Source organism: Gavialis gangeticus, unplaced genomic scaffold, assembly GCF_001723915.1.
Source record: "Gavialis gangeticus isolate Ggan-Ray unplaced genomic scaffold, GavGan_comp1, whole genome shotgun sequence".
Taxonomy (NCBI): Eukaryota; Metazoa; Chordata; order Crocodylia; family Gavialidae; genus Gavialis; species Gavialis gangeticus.
This window is the reverse complement of record NW_017728994.1, coordinates 36,980,853-36,993,659: the sequence shown is the minus strand read 5'-3', so window position 1 is coordinate 36,993,659 and position 12,807 is coordinate 36,980,853. Positions and strand designations below refer to the sequence as shown.

The following is a 12,807-nucleotide window of genomic DNA, read 5'->3' as shown; positions in this document are numbered from 1 at the left end:
GGGGGGGGGGGGGACAAGTGAGTAGGGGGGTATAGGGGCAGGCCACTCCCTCCCTCTCCACCTGCCTTCCCCCCTGCCCTGCCTGCTGCTACTTTCTCTACTGCAGTTGTGAGGAATATGTATTTAAGATGACCCTCCAATACTATCCTGTGTATAAATTTATAATGTTTATAAAATTTCTATGAATAGAATCTAATTATTGGAGGGTTGTCTTAAATGTAAAACTGCCTTGCAATGGGCTGGAGTTGGGTAAATAAAGGCAATGTAGAGGACGTGGTATACTTGAACTAGAGTAAGACTTTTAACAAAGTCCAACATGAACTTCTATTGGAAATGCATTGGAGGGTTGGAGGAGAATTAAATATGCTGATAGTTTGGAAATCTGGGCTAGAAACAATAGTTTGAAGTTTGATGCAGACAAAATGCAGAAGAATAATCAAAAATGAAAATATAGAATGAGAGAACTGGCTGGCTTGCACTATTGCAGAGAAGGATCTTGGATTTTAGTACATCTGGTAACTTATGTGAGTGTAATGCCATGGCAAAGAAAGGAAATGCAATTTTGGGCTGCATCAACAAGTATTAGGTATAAGACATGGGAGGTGACAGTGCCACTGCTTGGTGCTTGTTAGGCATCTGTAGTATTGTCTACAGTTCTGGGTTTCATATTTTAGGTAGAACGTGGAAAAGTTGGGGAAGGTTAAGAGGTAGGCAGTTAAGTTGCAAGAGGTTGGATGGCAACCTGAATGAGGAAAGATTGAGAACTAGATGGACATACAAGAACAAGTCGAGAGAACTAGGTGTTTAGCTTGTTTAAATGCTCATAGAAAAGGCAATATAAGGGGAGACACATGTTTGAAACTGGTAAAGTGTCTGAAAAGCTGCCATAAAGAAGGAAAACAACTTTTCTCTTTTGCTGCAAATGGCAGGATGCAAAACAGTGGCTTCAAATAATAGCAAAGTAGGTTTCAATTAGGTATCAGGAAAAACAATCATAGTGTTAGATCCCTGATTCTTAACCAGGGTTCCCTGGTACCTGGTGGTGCCTTGAGATTCTTTCAGAGGTGAAAGGGGATGCCGTGCAGCGTTAGCAATGCTAGGTATGCAGACATGATTTAAAAGATAAACACAATGATTTCAAATAATGCATAGTGTTTTGTTTTAAACAAAACAAAAAATTGACCGGTTGGAGTCTGAGTTCTTTGCAACAGAAAAAATTGCTGTGTTGTTTTTCCATAATCAAAAAATAAGTGAAAGCTAATAGCATTTTCTGAGGGTGCCCTTGCAAAAGGTGTCTTGACCCTAAAAAGGTTGAGAGACACTGTTTATAATGAGGCAGTGGAATAGACTGCCTAGGAAATCTCATTCATTGGAGGTTTTAAAGGAGAGCTTGCAGAAGCATACTTCAGGAATGTTTTAAGAGTAGCATTCCTGTGTTTGTGTTCAGGTACATAGGGAGATTAGCCTACTTAAGGTCTCTTCCAACTGTGGCAGTGTCTTCAGTGCTCTGTCTGAATTACGTGCCTTTACTCCAGTTCCTCTTTTCTTTCTGGGGATCACTATGTCAGCCTGCTGCTTCTCTGGCCTAGAAGAGGACTTGAGTATTGGCCAGTGTTGACCTATAGCTATCTATGTTTTAGGTATGTGCAAAACAGGCCATAATCAATTTGGATTTGTCCCAAATTGGGAGACACTGACTTGATTCCTTGATTTGGACCACTGTCCCTTTTTCTGATTCAGCTGAATCTGAATCTGAAGATTCAATGCTGGTTTGGAGAATCAGCGGTTCGGCCATAGTCGCAGCTTTAAATGTCTTTTCTAATACCTCGAGGTACCAGGCAGATGGAGTGTCCCACAGGAGTGCGGGGGAGCCCCCCGCATGCCTGGTGGCAGACCTGGAAGTGGACCAGAAGTAGTTCTGGTCCACTTCTGGGTCTGCTGCTGAGCGCGCTGGGCCCCTCCTCCCCCTCCCCGGCCCTTCTGGCTCAGGGTGGGACCCTAGGTGCTCTCCCCAGACCCAGGAGGCACCAGTTGCTGAGGTGGGGGAGGGGGGCCCCTGCACGCTCAGCAGCGGACCCGGCAGTGGACCAGAATAGCTTCTGGTCCACTTCTGGGTCCACCGTCGAGCACGCTGGGGACCCTCCTGCACTCCTTCAGGATGCTCCATCTGCCCCACCATCTCATTGACGAGCCGCCTGGTACCTTGAGGTATGTGTTTAAAAAAAAAAACAAACAAACATGTAAAACTGTCTCTATTTTAATCATTGAATCTCTCTGAATTCACTTGGAGGGTTCCGATTCGATTTGGCGAGATTACAGGGTCTCCTGATTCAATTCAGATTCAGCTGCCAAATTGGGCCGAATCTCTGCCGAATTGAATCAGCAACCAAAGCTTTACACAGCCTTACTAAGTTTCTGACAGAGATATTATGGCAGCAGCTAGGTCCTGGCACCAGCTGTCCTCAAACCTGGACTGAGTCACTTCAGTCCACTTCTAGAAAATGTTGCTAACCACTGCTCTAGGCCATGTAACTCCATAGTTCCCTAGTTTTCCTCTTTCTAATTAAGAGGTCTGGGGGAACTACAGTTACGGACATTCCATGTGATCTGACTCCAGCCATAGTTGCAGCCACAAGTGTCTCTTCAGCTCTTCAAATTGTAGATGTAAATTCTTGGAGTAGAGCAGAAAAATGGGAAATGAATAGGAATGGGGGCTGAACAATATGGCTAGAACTCCTTAAATTAATTTGGTGTCTAAGAACTCTGCTTTCATTCTAGTCTTGGAGGTGGAACATTCCTGGGCCTGTGTTGTTTGCTGACGGGTTGCGAGACCTTTGAAGAAGCACTAGAAATGGCAGCTAAAGGAGACAGCACTAATGTTGACAAACTGGTGAAAGATATTTATGGAGGGGATTATGAACGATTTGGCCTTCAAGGATCTGCTGTGGCTTCGAGGTACATATTAACTTGGTTGGCTTCAAAGAATTCAGTAGAAACTTGCTGTGTGCCCTAAACTTAGTTTTCAATATGCGGAATTACTCCTGTTTGAAATTCAACTGGCTGTATAGAGTAGGATCTCTTGCTTCTGGTTCTTGTTTATTAAAAAACTTAGAAGTATTCAGTGGAAAGGCCATAGTTCACTTTCACTTAAAATGCAGTTATTTTGGATAAAGAAACCCACTTTCTCATTGTAACTATTTTCATCCATTGTGTTTCTGTTCTTTAAGTCCTTTTTCACTTATTCTTGCTATGCTCAAAGTCAAGGGTAGGGTTGGCCAATATGTGGCATGGGTACTACAAGTGGCCCAGGCAGCCTGTCTGCGTGATACACAGCAGGTTGGGGAGGGGACAGGTAGCATGACGGTATATAGGGCAGAAAGCAAAGCAACAGATCAGGTTAGGAGTACAGGGCTGGGCTCAGAATGCAGAGCAACAGATCAGACGGGAAGGAGGTTTGGAGTGAGGCATGGGGAGGGTCCATGGCTAATTTGTGGCAAACCTACTAAAAAAAGTTGGTTCCCCACTGGTCAAGGGCATCAAATCCAAGCAAAACTGTACATGTTTTCATGGATCTACTTGGCTAAATTTATCTTGCAACTTTTCTAAATACTTTGAATGTGAAGGGTTGGTCTCTTCCCTACAGCTTTGGCCATATGATGAGTAAAGAAAAGAGAGACACCACCAGCAAGGAAGACTTGGCTAGAGCTACTTTGGTCACTATCACCAATAACATAGGCTCTATTGCTCGAATGTGTGCACTGAATGAGGTAAGACTGCAAATTCACTTTGGTTGAGACCTCTAGCAGCAATCTAATAAATAGATGAAAACATTAAGTGTATTGCATGTATGACTCTTCCAGATGGATGCAAGTGCATTTAATTTTAGCTTCCAACTCTTGCAGTCCACTATTAACATCTTCTATAAAGGACACCTCGCTTGCAAGATGTTAGGATTCCATGAAAAGCAAGGGTTTTTATAATATCTGTGTACTTTAACTAATGATGCTTTCATCTGTTCATTTATTCTCACTGCTAGATCACAAAAACATTAATGACTTCAGTGCTTTTAATTATTTCTTGATGTAGCGGCTTTTGTTACTCCATAACCAAGCATGACTGCAGCATTTTATGTACACTACCTTTTTTGGCTTCTGTGGCCTACCTAATTGAGAATCTTTTACTAAATTAAAATTCTCTAATTTTCTGATCCAAAAATACTATGGAAGGATATCATCTCGAGTCATGCGTATTTTCAGTATTCTCTTTGCTTTCAGCTTCTTTACAGTGTTGCCTTGTGGCATGGAGTTCAAGCAGCATTGTACAGGGCTATCAAAGCGGAGAGAGCTGCAGCAAAGTGACATGTGTTGCGTTAAAAGGAAAAAAAGCACTCGGCGATATTCTGCAACAGGTTTAGCCACTGGGAGAAAATTCTTAAATCTTTTTTAAAGGGATAGGTGCTTTCATTTTTAATCTACAGAATTAACTACAGGTGTAGTCAGGTAGAATAAATAACTTGCATTTACCTCAGAATAGAGTTTCTATACCAGCACTTCAAGAATTTAATTAAACTTGTTTATGCTTATTTCAGAAGTGTGACACAAAAATGTATTTGTGATATGTGAAAGTATATGAGCATGGAGAGAAATCCTAGACTAGTCATGAGGAGTTAGTTCCTAATCTAAAAGTAGCAACCTTGCAGAAACAAACTTTCAGTGAGGTCCCTGTTAATCCACTGTTCAGTTTTGACTTTCTTTCCAAAAAATGCATGGTAGAACATAAGAGATTTCCCTCTTCAGAAATCCAAAGTAGAGGCAAATTGAACAAATTTAGCTAGGTTATGTCAGTTAGGTAACCTAGAATAATTTGGCTAAAGGCAGGATAGATTTACACCTTTATAGACTAACCAAATTGTATGTAATGGAACTCACTTCATCAAAAACTTATGCTACACATACCTCTAATTTAGTCAGTCTAGAAAGTGCAAATCTACCTTGCTTTCTGCTTGACTTAAATCATGTGGCTACACATCACTGAAATTCTGTCCCATGCACCATACTTGCAAAAAGCAATCTCTTCCTTGGTGCATATCAGCAACAGCAGAGAAAATGTGCAGGAGCTGTGGGGGGCAGCGGCTGTGGCACCAACTCCAACTCCAGGTCCAAGTTGGGGTCGGAGATGGAGCCACAGTAGCCACCTGAGCCCCCACTTGTACTGGAATCCAAAATGAAAGGCTTTCACACCCCCCCCCCATGTTGAATGGGGTGGGGGGGTTAGTCTTGGATTTGAGTAATTACAGTAATTTGCATTGTATCTTTTACTTATCTGGGCATTTCAATGATTTAACAAAAAGGTTGCATAACGTATAGATCATGTCAACTGTTATGATTTGGTATGATTAAACCTGAATTTAGAGTGCCTTCATTATGAAGGCTTTCACTTTTCACCCTTTAAATACTTTGGCTGTATTTTTTTTAAAGTAACAAGAATTTAATGCAAGAATACAGTGTTTTCATTCTTCTTATGCTTATGATGAACAATATCTTATAAATACTTAATTTGGTTTGAGTTTCTCAGTAAAATGTGTATGTCCATTTTGGTTGCTACCTGCCTTGAGCTTTCTAATAATTTCATATATGGTTTAAAAAAATGAAATCTTAGTTAGGGGAAGTTTAAATTAAGGTACTCAGTTTGCCAGTGTTGCTTTAAACATTTCCCCCCCAGTTCCCTGTCTTTGTTTTGTCAGGTGGTACGTCTTACAGGATAAAGTCCTGTACTCTTAAGGAAAATGGAGTATTTTACATTTTAACTGTAACCCTTTAAAATGCCAGCTTTTCCTAGATTCTCATCCATATATGTCCATTGAATAAATGTACATTGATACGGCCAGACTCGAAATGGTTAATTTGACTCTTCTTGCTTCTATAATTGAAGCAGTATTATATAAATGGTTTGGTCTGCACATACAAATTCCCTCTAGTCCTCCCTTCCCCCTCAAACATTTTAGGCTTGCTAAATGGGCAATTATGCCTTGATGTACTTTGTCACTGCTTGGTGACAACCCTGAATGAGGGTGTCATAGTCCAAATAAACACATTATGCAATATTAACTATTTCAGCACTGCAAGGTATACAAACGTAATCTGTGGTAGTCTTAGATATTAGTGCTTGTTTCAGCCAAATAGAGCTGCAGTAACTTGTCCTCTTCTTTTAGGGAAGTTTCCAGGGAGATGCTACTAATGAAATGTGGGCTGTTTTAACAAGACTCTTTTAAAGGACATGCATCTGCAAGTGTTGGCTTGTGGTTGATTTGGTCACACATACCAATTCAGTAATTTTAAAATTACAAATGCTAGATTCTATTTTTCTTTTTGCATTATTAATAGAATTAGTTTGGATGAGGTATCTGCAAGAACAATTATGTCTGCAAGGACATTCGCAACAGGTTGTGTGATGTGTAAAAGGATATTGTGTTATATGAATGACTGTCCCTGTAACTTCATACAAGTTTTCCATGAAAACTGAGCACAACATGCTGAGCCCCAATAAACTTGGAAGCCACATTGCCCTATGACAACCACTTTTCATGGTGAAATCAGAGTTTGAGAATTGTGTTCAAGCTTCCTGAATATCAAAAGTAATCCTTGTTAAATATTCCTCATAAATTCCCCTCATGGATTTATTAACCATCTTGATTTTTTTGAGACACCACTTGAGAAATTAAATATTAATAAAATAATTATACTGTGGAAAAAGCAGTGTTATCCATTTCTGTTGTATCATGGAAACTCTCTTACATTTTGAATGTACCACGTTGATTGTGTATCAACTTTTTTAAGCCTGTCCTTCAGATTAAATATCCTGATGCTACTTTTCTTCTTGGTAATAATTGTTACTAAGTAGTCCTAGTCTCTTTGTTTAAAGGTCAGAAAATGCTAAAGTGTACAAAGCTAGAAGTTCCCAGGATGTGTGTGTGTTTTGTTGTTGTTTTTTAAGGGTGGTAAATTTTATGTTTGCATAAAATAACATATTCTGAATTCAGGTGTTTTTATCTGTTTTGATTTTACAGAACATTGACAGGGTGGTTTTTGTTGGAAATTTTCTCAGAATCAATATGATTGCTATGAAGGTGCTAGCGTATGCCATGGATTATTGGTCCAAGGGACAGCTGAAGGCTCTGTTTTTGGAACATGAGGTATTCATTACATTCCTTGTGAGTTATAAGAAAAAAATCTTTCTTTTGAGTGTATAGATTTGCCATGCAAACGACTTCTCAGAAAGAAAAAAAAATCCATGGACAGTTCTTTGTATAATAGCATTTAACACACAGGTTGTTTAAAATGTTCCTGATAAATCCCTGAGTTTAAGCAGTTTAGCCACTAGTCTTCCAGGAATCATTCCCCTCCCAGAACCCCACTTTTTTTTAAATATAGGATCATATGCAACCTTCAAGCTGTTCAAGATTTGGTAGACTAGTTGAGATTTTCTTTTTTTTTCTTTCTGCAGAGGTGATACAATTTTGTTTAAAATATAAATTGTTTTACTTTAAGTGTAATATCACTTAGGGTTCCTGGAGATGTTCAGGGCCCCAGTCTAACTTTTTTATGGTGCTTTACATAACGCACCATAAGTTAGAGCTATTCCACTCCCCTCCCATAACCCACGATGTCAGAGGAGGTGGGATTGGAGCCTTTCTGCACTGGTCCTGACCAGGAGGCAGGTGTGCTCTGGAAACCTCCAAGGAGGCTGTTGAACTGTCCCTCTCCCAAGCCCCTCCCTTACCCCTATCAGTGGGGGGGTGTAGCTGGTGGCTGGACCTGTGAAATGGGGGGGCTCTATTCTACCTTCTTCCCCCTTCCCCCATCTCTGGCCATTCAAAAGCAGCCAGCAGCTCTGCCTGGCTGCTTCCTCTTTCCCCCCTCTCTCCCTTGTTGACAGCCCTGGGGATGGGACTGGGCTGGTGCTGCTGTCATGAATACTAGCTCAGCCCTGTCCTAGTGCAAAAAAGGAACCCTGGAGAGAACACAAGTTCGCTAAGATGCTCTGCTCTAAAGCACCATAATCTAATACTTAATTTTACCAGGGTTAACATTTTGTGATATTGGCCATTTTAAAAGCATTTTCCAGCCATGTACTTGTGTTATGTCATGGCTGTAGAGTGCTTTCAGGGGCCCAATCACACAAAAATGTTACTTGTATAAGCACCCTTAGTATATCCAGTATTCTTTCTCATTTTCCTTTTGATTACTTAAATGAGTTGTTTGATGCGTTTCTGAAACTGGTCCCTATCGTTTTGTCACTGTAACTAGTGTCAATTTAATTAGCCTTATGTAGGTTGACTGACTTCTTAGGATGCATAATTTTACCTGTCTTAGGCTACTAACAGCTGTTATAAAAAAAGGCACAATGGTATCTGATGTGCGGTCTCAATAACTGCCCTTTCTGCCATGTCACGATTCCATCCCATGCCATGGGATCGAGCATCAAATCCTGTCGCACTGTATTTCAACTGTGAGGAAAGCTGGGATTATGATCCTGGGTTCCCCCTAAACTGACAGCCTTTACTCCTGTTGCTGGGAGCCCTGTTGGCTGATGGAGATCCCAGCCACGAGTGTGTGGTGCACCTGTGTTTGGGAGCTTTGCTAACTGGTGGGAGTATATTCCAGATGCTGGGAGCACTGGCCATGTGTTCAGTGTAAAGGTGCGATAGGAGCCAGCAACAGTTATTACACAGAATACGTGTAACAACTTTGTCACTTATTCCTGGTTTTATCTTGCCATTAATAGAGTATGGCCAGGTCACTATTTAATCGCATCTTAAGTGCAACATGCACCAGGGGCCTAATAATACATCCAGCCTTTACAATCATACTCCTTTTTACGTATTTCAAAATGTCTAATAGTTGTTATTCTTTTGTTTTTTAAGGGTTACTTTGGAGCTGTTGGAGCCCTTTTAGAATTGCTTAAAATGACAGATGATCAGTGACAAAGCCACCTGGACACAGATACCTATCAAAGATGCTGCTGGATAGAATGAAGCCACTACAAGGATGGAAACAAAGCCATTATGGCAGTTCTACCTGCTGGATTTGTAAATAATTTAGAATCCTTTTAGCTGATCATTAACTCTGGGTTTTGAGTTTATACTTCAAAATTCATACTGGGAATAAAGAGGTTTTTCTGTATACTGTATTTTTAGGGGGAAATGTGCACCATGGCCAAACATACAGATTTTATGGATTATTTTAAAAAAGTGAATATTGTTTAAAGAACAACTTATAATGAAAGATGCCTGCTTTTCTTCTGGGGTTTACTTATTAGTGTGGTAATTTTAACTTCATTTAATAATCACTCTAGGAGATTTTTATCTTATTTTTCATGACGTTTCATGACTTGCTCTTGGTTTCAAATGAAACTACAAAGCTAGCACACTTTACTGTTAACACTAATGTCATTGATTTTTTTTTTTTTTTTTATCTTCATTTTGTTAGTCAGTTAGGACACTGTCCTCTCATCACTTCCCCAAAAACATGACGACCTTTCTTAGACCTGTTTCTGTTGAAAACAGGTGCTAATAAACCTGCAGGGGAAGGAATACAATCCAAAGTTTCTTGAAGTCCTCTGCAGCTTTTTGAAATCACAAGTCACGCTGCTACCTGCGTATTGCATTAAAAAACAAACAAACTTGTGTTTTGGTCTCTCTTCACTGAAGATTTTAAAAAGTATAAATTGAAAATTTTAATTTAAGCCCTGAAACTAAAGTGAAATTGTCTCATGGTGAGATTTTTCTTATACATGGAAGGGTATGCTGTTGGGTATGGATATTTATAAATTTGCAGATGCTTGGAGTAAGAAAATAATGGGAGACAGTTTTCAGTATCTCTTCCTATGTAATTGTCTTGGAATTCTGAGCAAAAGGCAACTATTCCCTCCAGGATTTTTAAGGTCTGAGTATTTATTCATTATAGTTCTTTGTCTTGCAAGCTTGTATTTGAAAACAACCTTTTTGATATGATGTCACATAATGTACAGGGTTGATGAGAGAAATAGGATAGTTTTAGCATGTGTTTTGAGGGGTATTTTTTGTTTTTTTTCCTTCCTTTTTTTAAAATTAATTTCCCTATCTCAAACCTTGAAAAGGTTTATACTGACTAAAATGTTGACTTGTCTGGTGGAAATAAAGCCCATTACTAATGTGATGATTATATTAGGTCTGTGAAATTTATTCCTTAAACCTAGGTATGTGGAATAAATAGCAGAATGTTTTAGTGCCTTCCTGTTACTTTTATGATTGCTTTTTTGGTACTTTGCTTTTTTTCACCTTTTGTTGCATTTTGGTTTTTGCTACCTTGATTCATTCACTTATTTCAGCCTTTATTAAATTGCTTCTTTTATGACAGGATTGAAAGTTTTGCCTCCTTAAATTCTGTTGCTTACGTAGGTTTTATACATTATGAGAACATATAAAGAACTTTGAGCATAATTAAGTTGGTCCATTCACATAACGTAACTGAAATCAAAAGAATTAAAATGGGAATGCATCTGGTATAATGTCTCTAGTCTTCCATAAACACAATAAGCTTATATTAAGCTTTTTTTTAGCCATTAAAGTGCTGTGTGATCCTGATAATTATAGTGGCTGCTCCAAACATTGTGCACTTTACTGAATGGTGAAAAACGAGAGCATTTGTTGCATATGCACTGTTCGTTGACCATGCCATGGCATGCCTGCTGTGCTGGCACTATGTCCCTAAATTAATGCAGTGTAATTGTCCTGGACTGGAGCCAGGCATGCACCAAAAAGCTTCTAGTCTTGGGCCATGTGCCCAATAAGCATGCCCAACTCCATACTATAGCAGCCACCTTATGCTTGATGCATGCATGGTTTAGTGCCTGTGGATCCAGTATATCATGCTTCATTGTAGCGCTCTTGAACACAGTGTAGACATGCTGCAAAGGCTTGCTGTTTGAGTGGCTGTGCAGGGAGTGCTCAAAGAGGGGAAAAATTTGTAGGAGTAGCATCTTGCATAAAACCTCAGTATTTGCATAAAATTCAGGAAGTGTGTAGAGGAGTGAAACTGGATATGGGCTATGGTTGGGAATTGTTGACTGGAAAGAATGAGACAGACAATTTCTAATTTCTAGCAGCATAAAGACATCAGATATTCTAATCAGCTTCACCTGGAATGGATTTTGGGGGGGAAAATAAGCCTTGTATCTAACCTTCCAAGCAAATACTTACTGATCGCATTAACTTGGAGATATTCCAAAGCTAGAACACCAAGCTCTGCAAAAATTGCTAGCAGCATGAAAATGTACAGTTCTGTATGTTGCTGTGTGGAGAACAACTATTACTCGTTTTACCACTGATTCATTGGGCCTGTTTGAGATGTGCAGCAGCTTTGTCTTTAATCACTTGATTGTCAAGTATGGGGGCGAGGGGCGACAATGGAGTTTTCCATTCCCTTTGTCATCTTACTACTCCTTTTTGCACTATACCACTAAAAAGCCAGAGGCAAACAGATTCCAGTCACTTCTCCTGGCTTCTGTTCAACATGAATTATCCATGTATTTATTTATTTATTTGTTGCATAGGATATTGGTAATCCTTATTACTGCTTATGAAACTATGTTCATAATTTTGGCATATTTGTTTGGTTTGGTTTAGTTTTTCTTCTCAATGTTCATGTGTGGAAATATTACAAACTGTCTTAATGCTACTATTTCAACAAAGAAAGCAGTGCAGATGTTTTCAGTAGTTGCACTCACTGTTGTAAACGGTAGAGGGAACCATACAACTATGCATGGTTCTAGCATTCTTGGACTACGTTTCACATACCAAAGGGATTATATTTCATTTACATTGTTATTAAAAAAAGAAGAAATCCTTCCTGTCCTCCCTTTTTTTCTTTCTGAGCTTTGTCATTCCAAGAAAGGAAACAAATTCCTCAGGACAGAGCCTGTCTGAAAGTGTCCCAACTCCAGAAATTAGATATACATATTCTACAAACTGTTATCTTGAGTGTCTCAGCTGCTCTGAGCTACCTGGGTAAATTGTAAAATGAGAAGCTAGTCTTAACGTACTGTATCCGGGTCTCTTAGCAGTGTTGCTTTTAATACTCCATGTGCATCTCTGTTGTATGAGCTTCAGCCTAAAAGTTCTAAAAGAAATAATTACCAAAAATTTTTGGTAATCATAAGGTTGTGTGGTCACTACCTTTTAATTTTGCCTGTGAATTATTTGCTAAACTGGATTATGCTGTGAAATAGACAGAGGGAAAGAAGCAAAAACAAAAACTAGAAAAAAAGAAACCAATAGGGAAGGAAACATAAGTGAGTAAAAATATACTTTTAAAAGGTCCCCATTATGTCAGATAGTTTTGTTGCCTTATTCTCCCATTAATATGCTCTTATGTGCATTTTCATTCACTTCAACCAGTAAGGTGCAACATAAATGATTGCGACTAGTCTTTTGAAGTACAAATTCCAGCACTTTTACAATGGAACTACCCAGAATGCTTTATGTAAAAACATATCCAACTTTACCATAAAGCCTCTATTTACATGTTAATTTTTATTCAAGGTTGATATGGCAGCAGGGGGCCTAATGGATTCATTAGCGGTACACCGATGCACCTTTCTGATATCAGATTGGTACCAATATGAAGAAAATTGTCTATATTAGCCCTATGGGCCTGATAATTTGGCTGATTTAAATGTCCATCTGTGCGCAGCCACAGTGCAGCACGGAGCAGAGCCGGCAGTGTGGAGCACTACCTCCAGCACGTAAGTCAGAAGGGGCATGGGGGG

The 12,807-nt window shown here is 39.4% G+C and overlaps 1 protein-coding gene across 2 annotated transcripts in view; it reads left to right on the top strand.

Moving 5' to 3' along the window:
• Positions 1-9,665, top strand: part of PANK1 (pantothenate kinase 1) — a 43,206-nt gene extending 33,541 nt beyond the window's left edge. The window contains exons 4-7 of one of the 2 annotated variants that reach the window (XM_019502588.1): positions 2,779-2,955; positions 3,644-3,767; positions 7,067-7,210; positions 8,924-9,665. In XM_019502588.1, coding sequence (XP_019358133.1) covers positions 2,779-2,955; positions 3,644-3,767; positions 7,067-7,210; positions 8,924-8,983 — 505 coding nt within the window. In that variant the 3' untranslated portion in view covers positions 8,984-9,665. The remainder of the gene's footprint in view (positions 1-2,778; positions 2,956-3,643; positions 3,768-7,066; positions 7,211-8,923) is intronic. The other variant, XM_019502589.1, reaches the window with a different exon arrangement.
• The last annotated feature ends 3,142 nt before the right edge of the window (positions 9,666-12,807 follow it).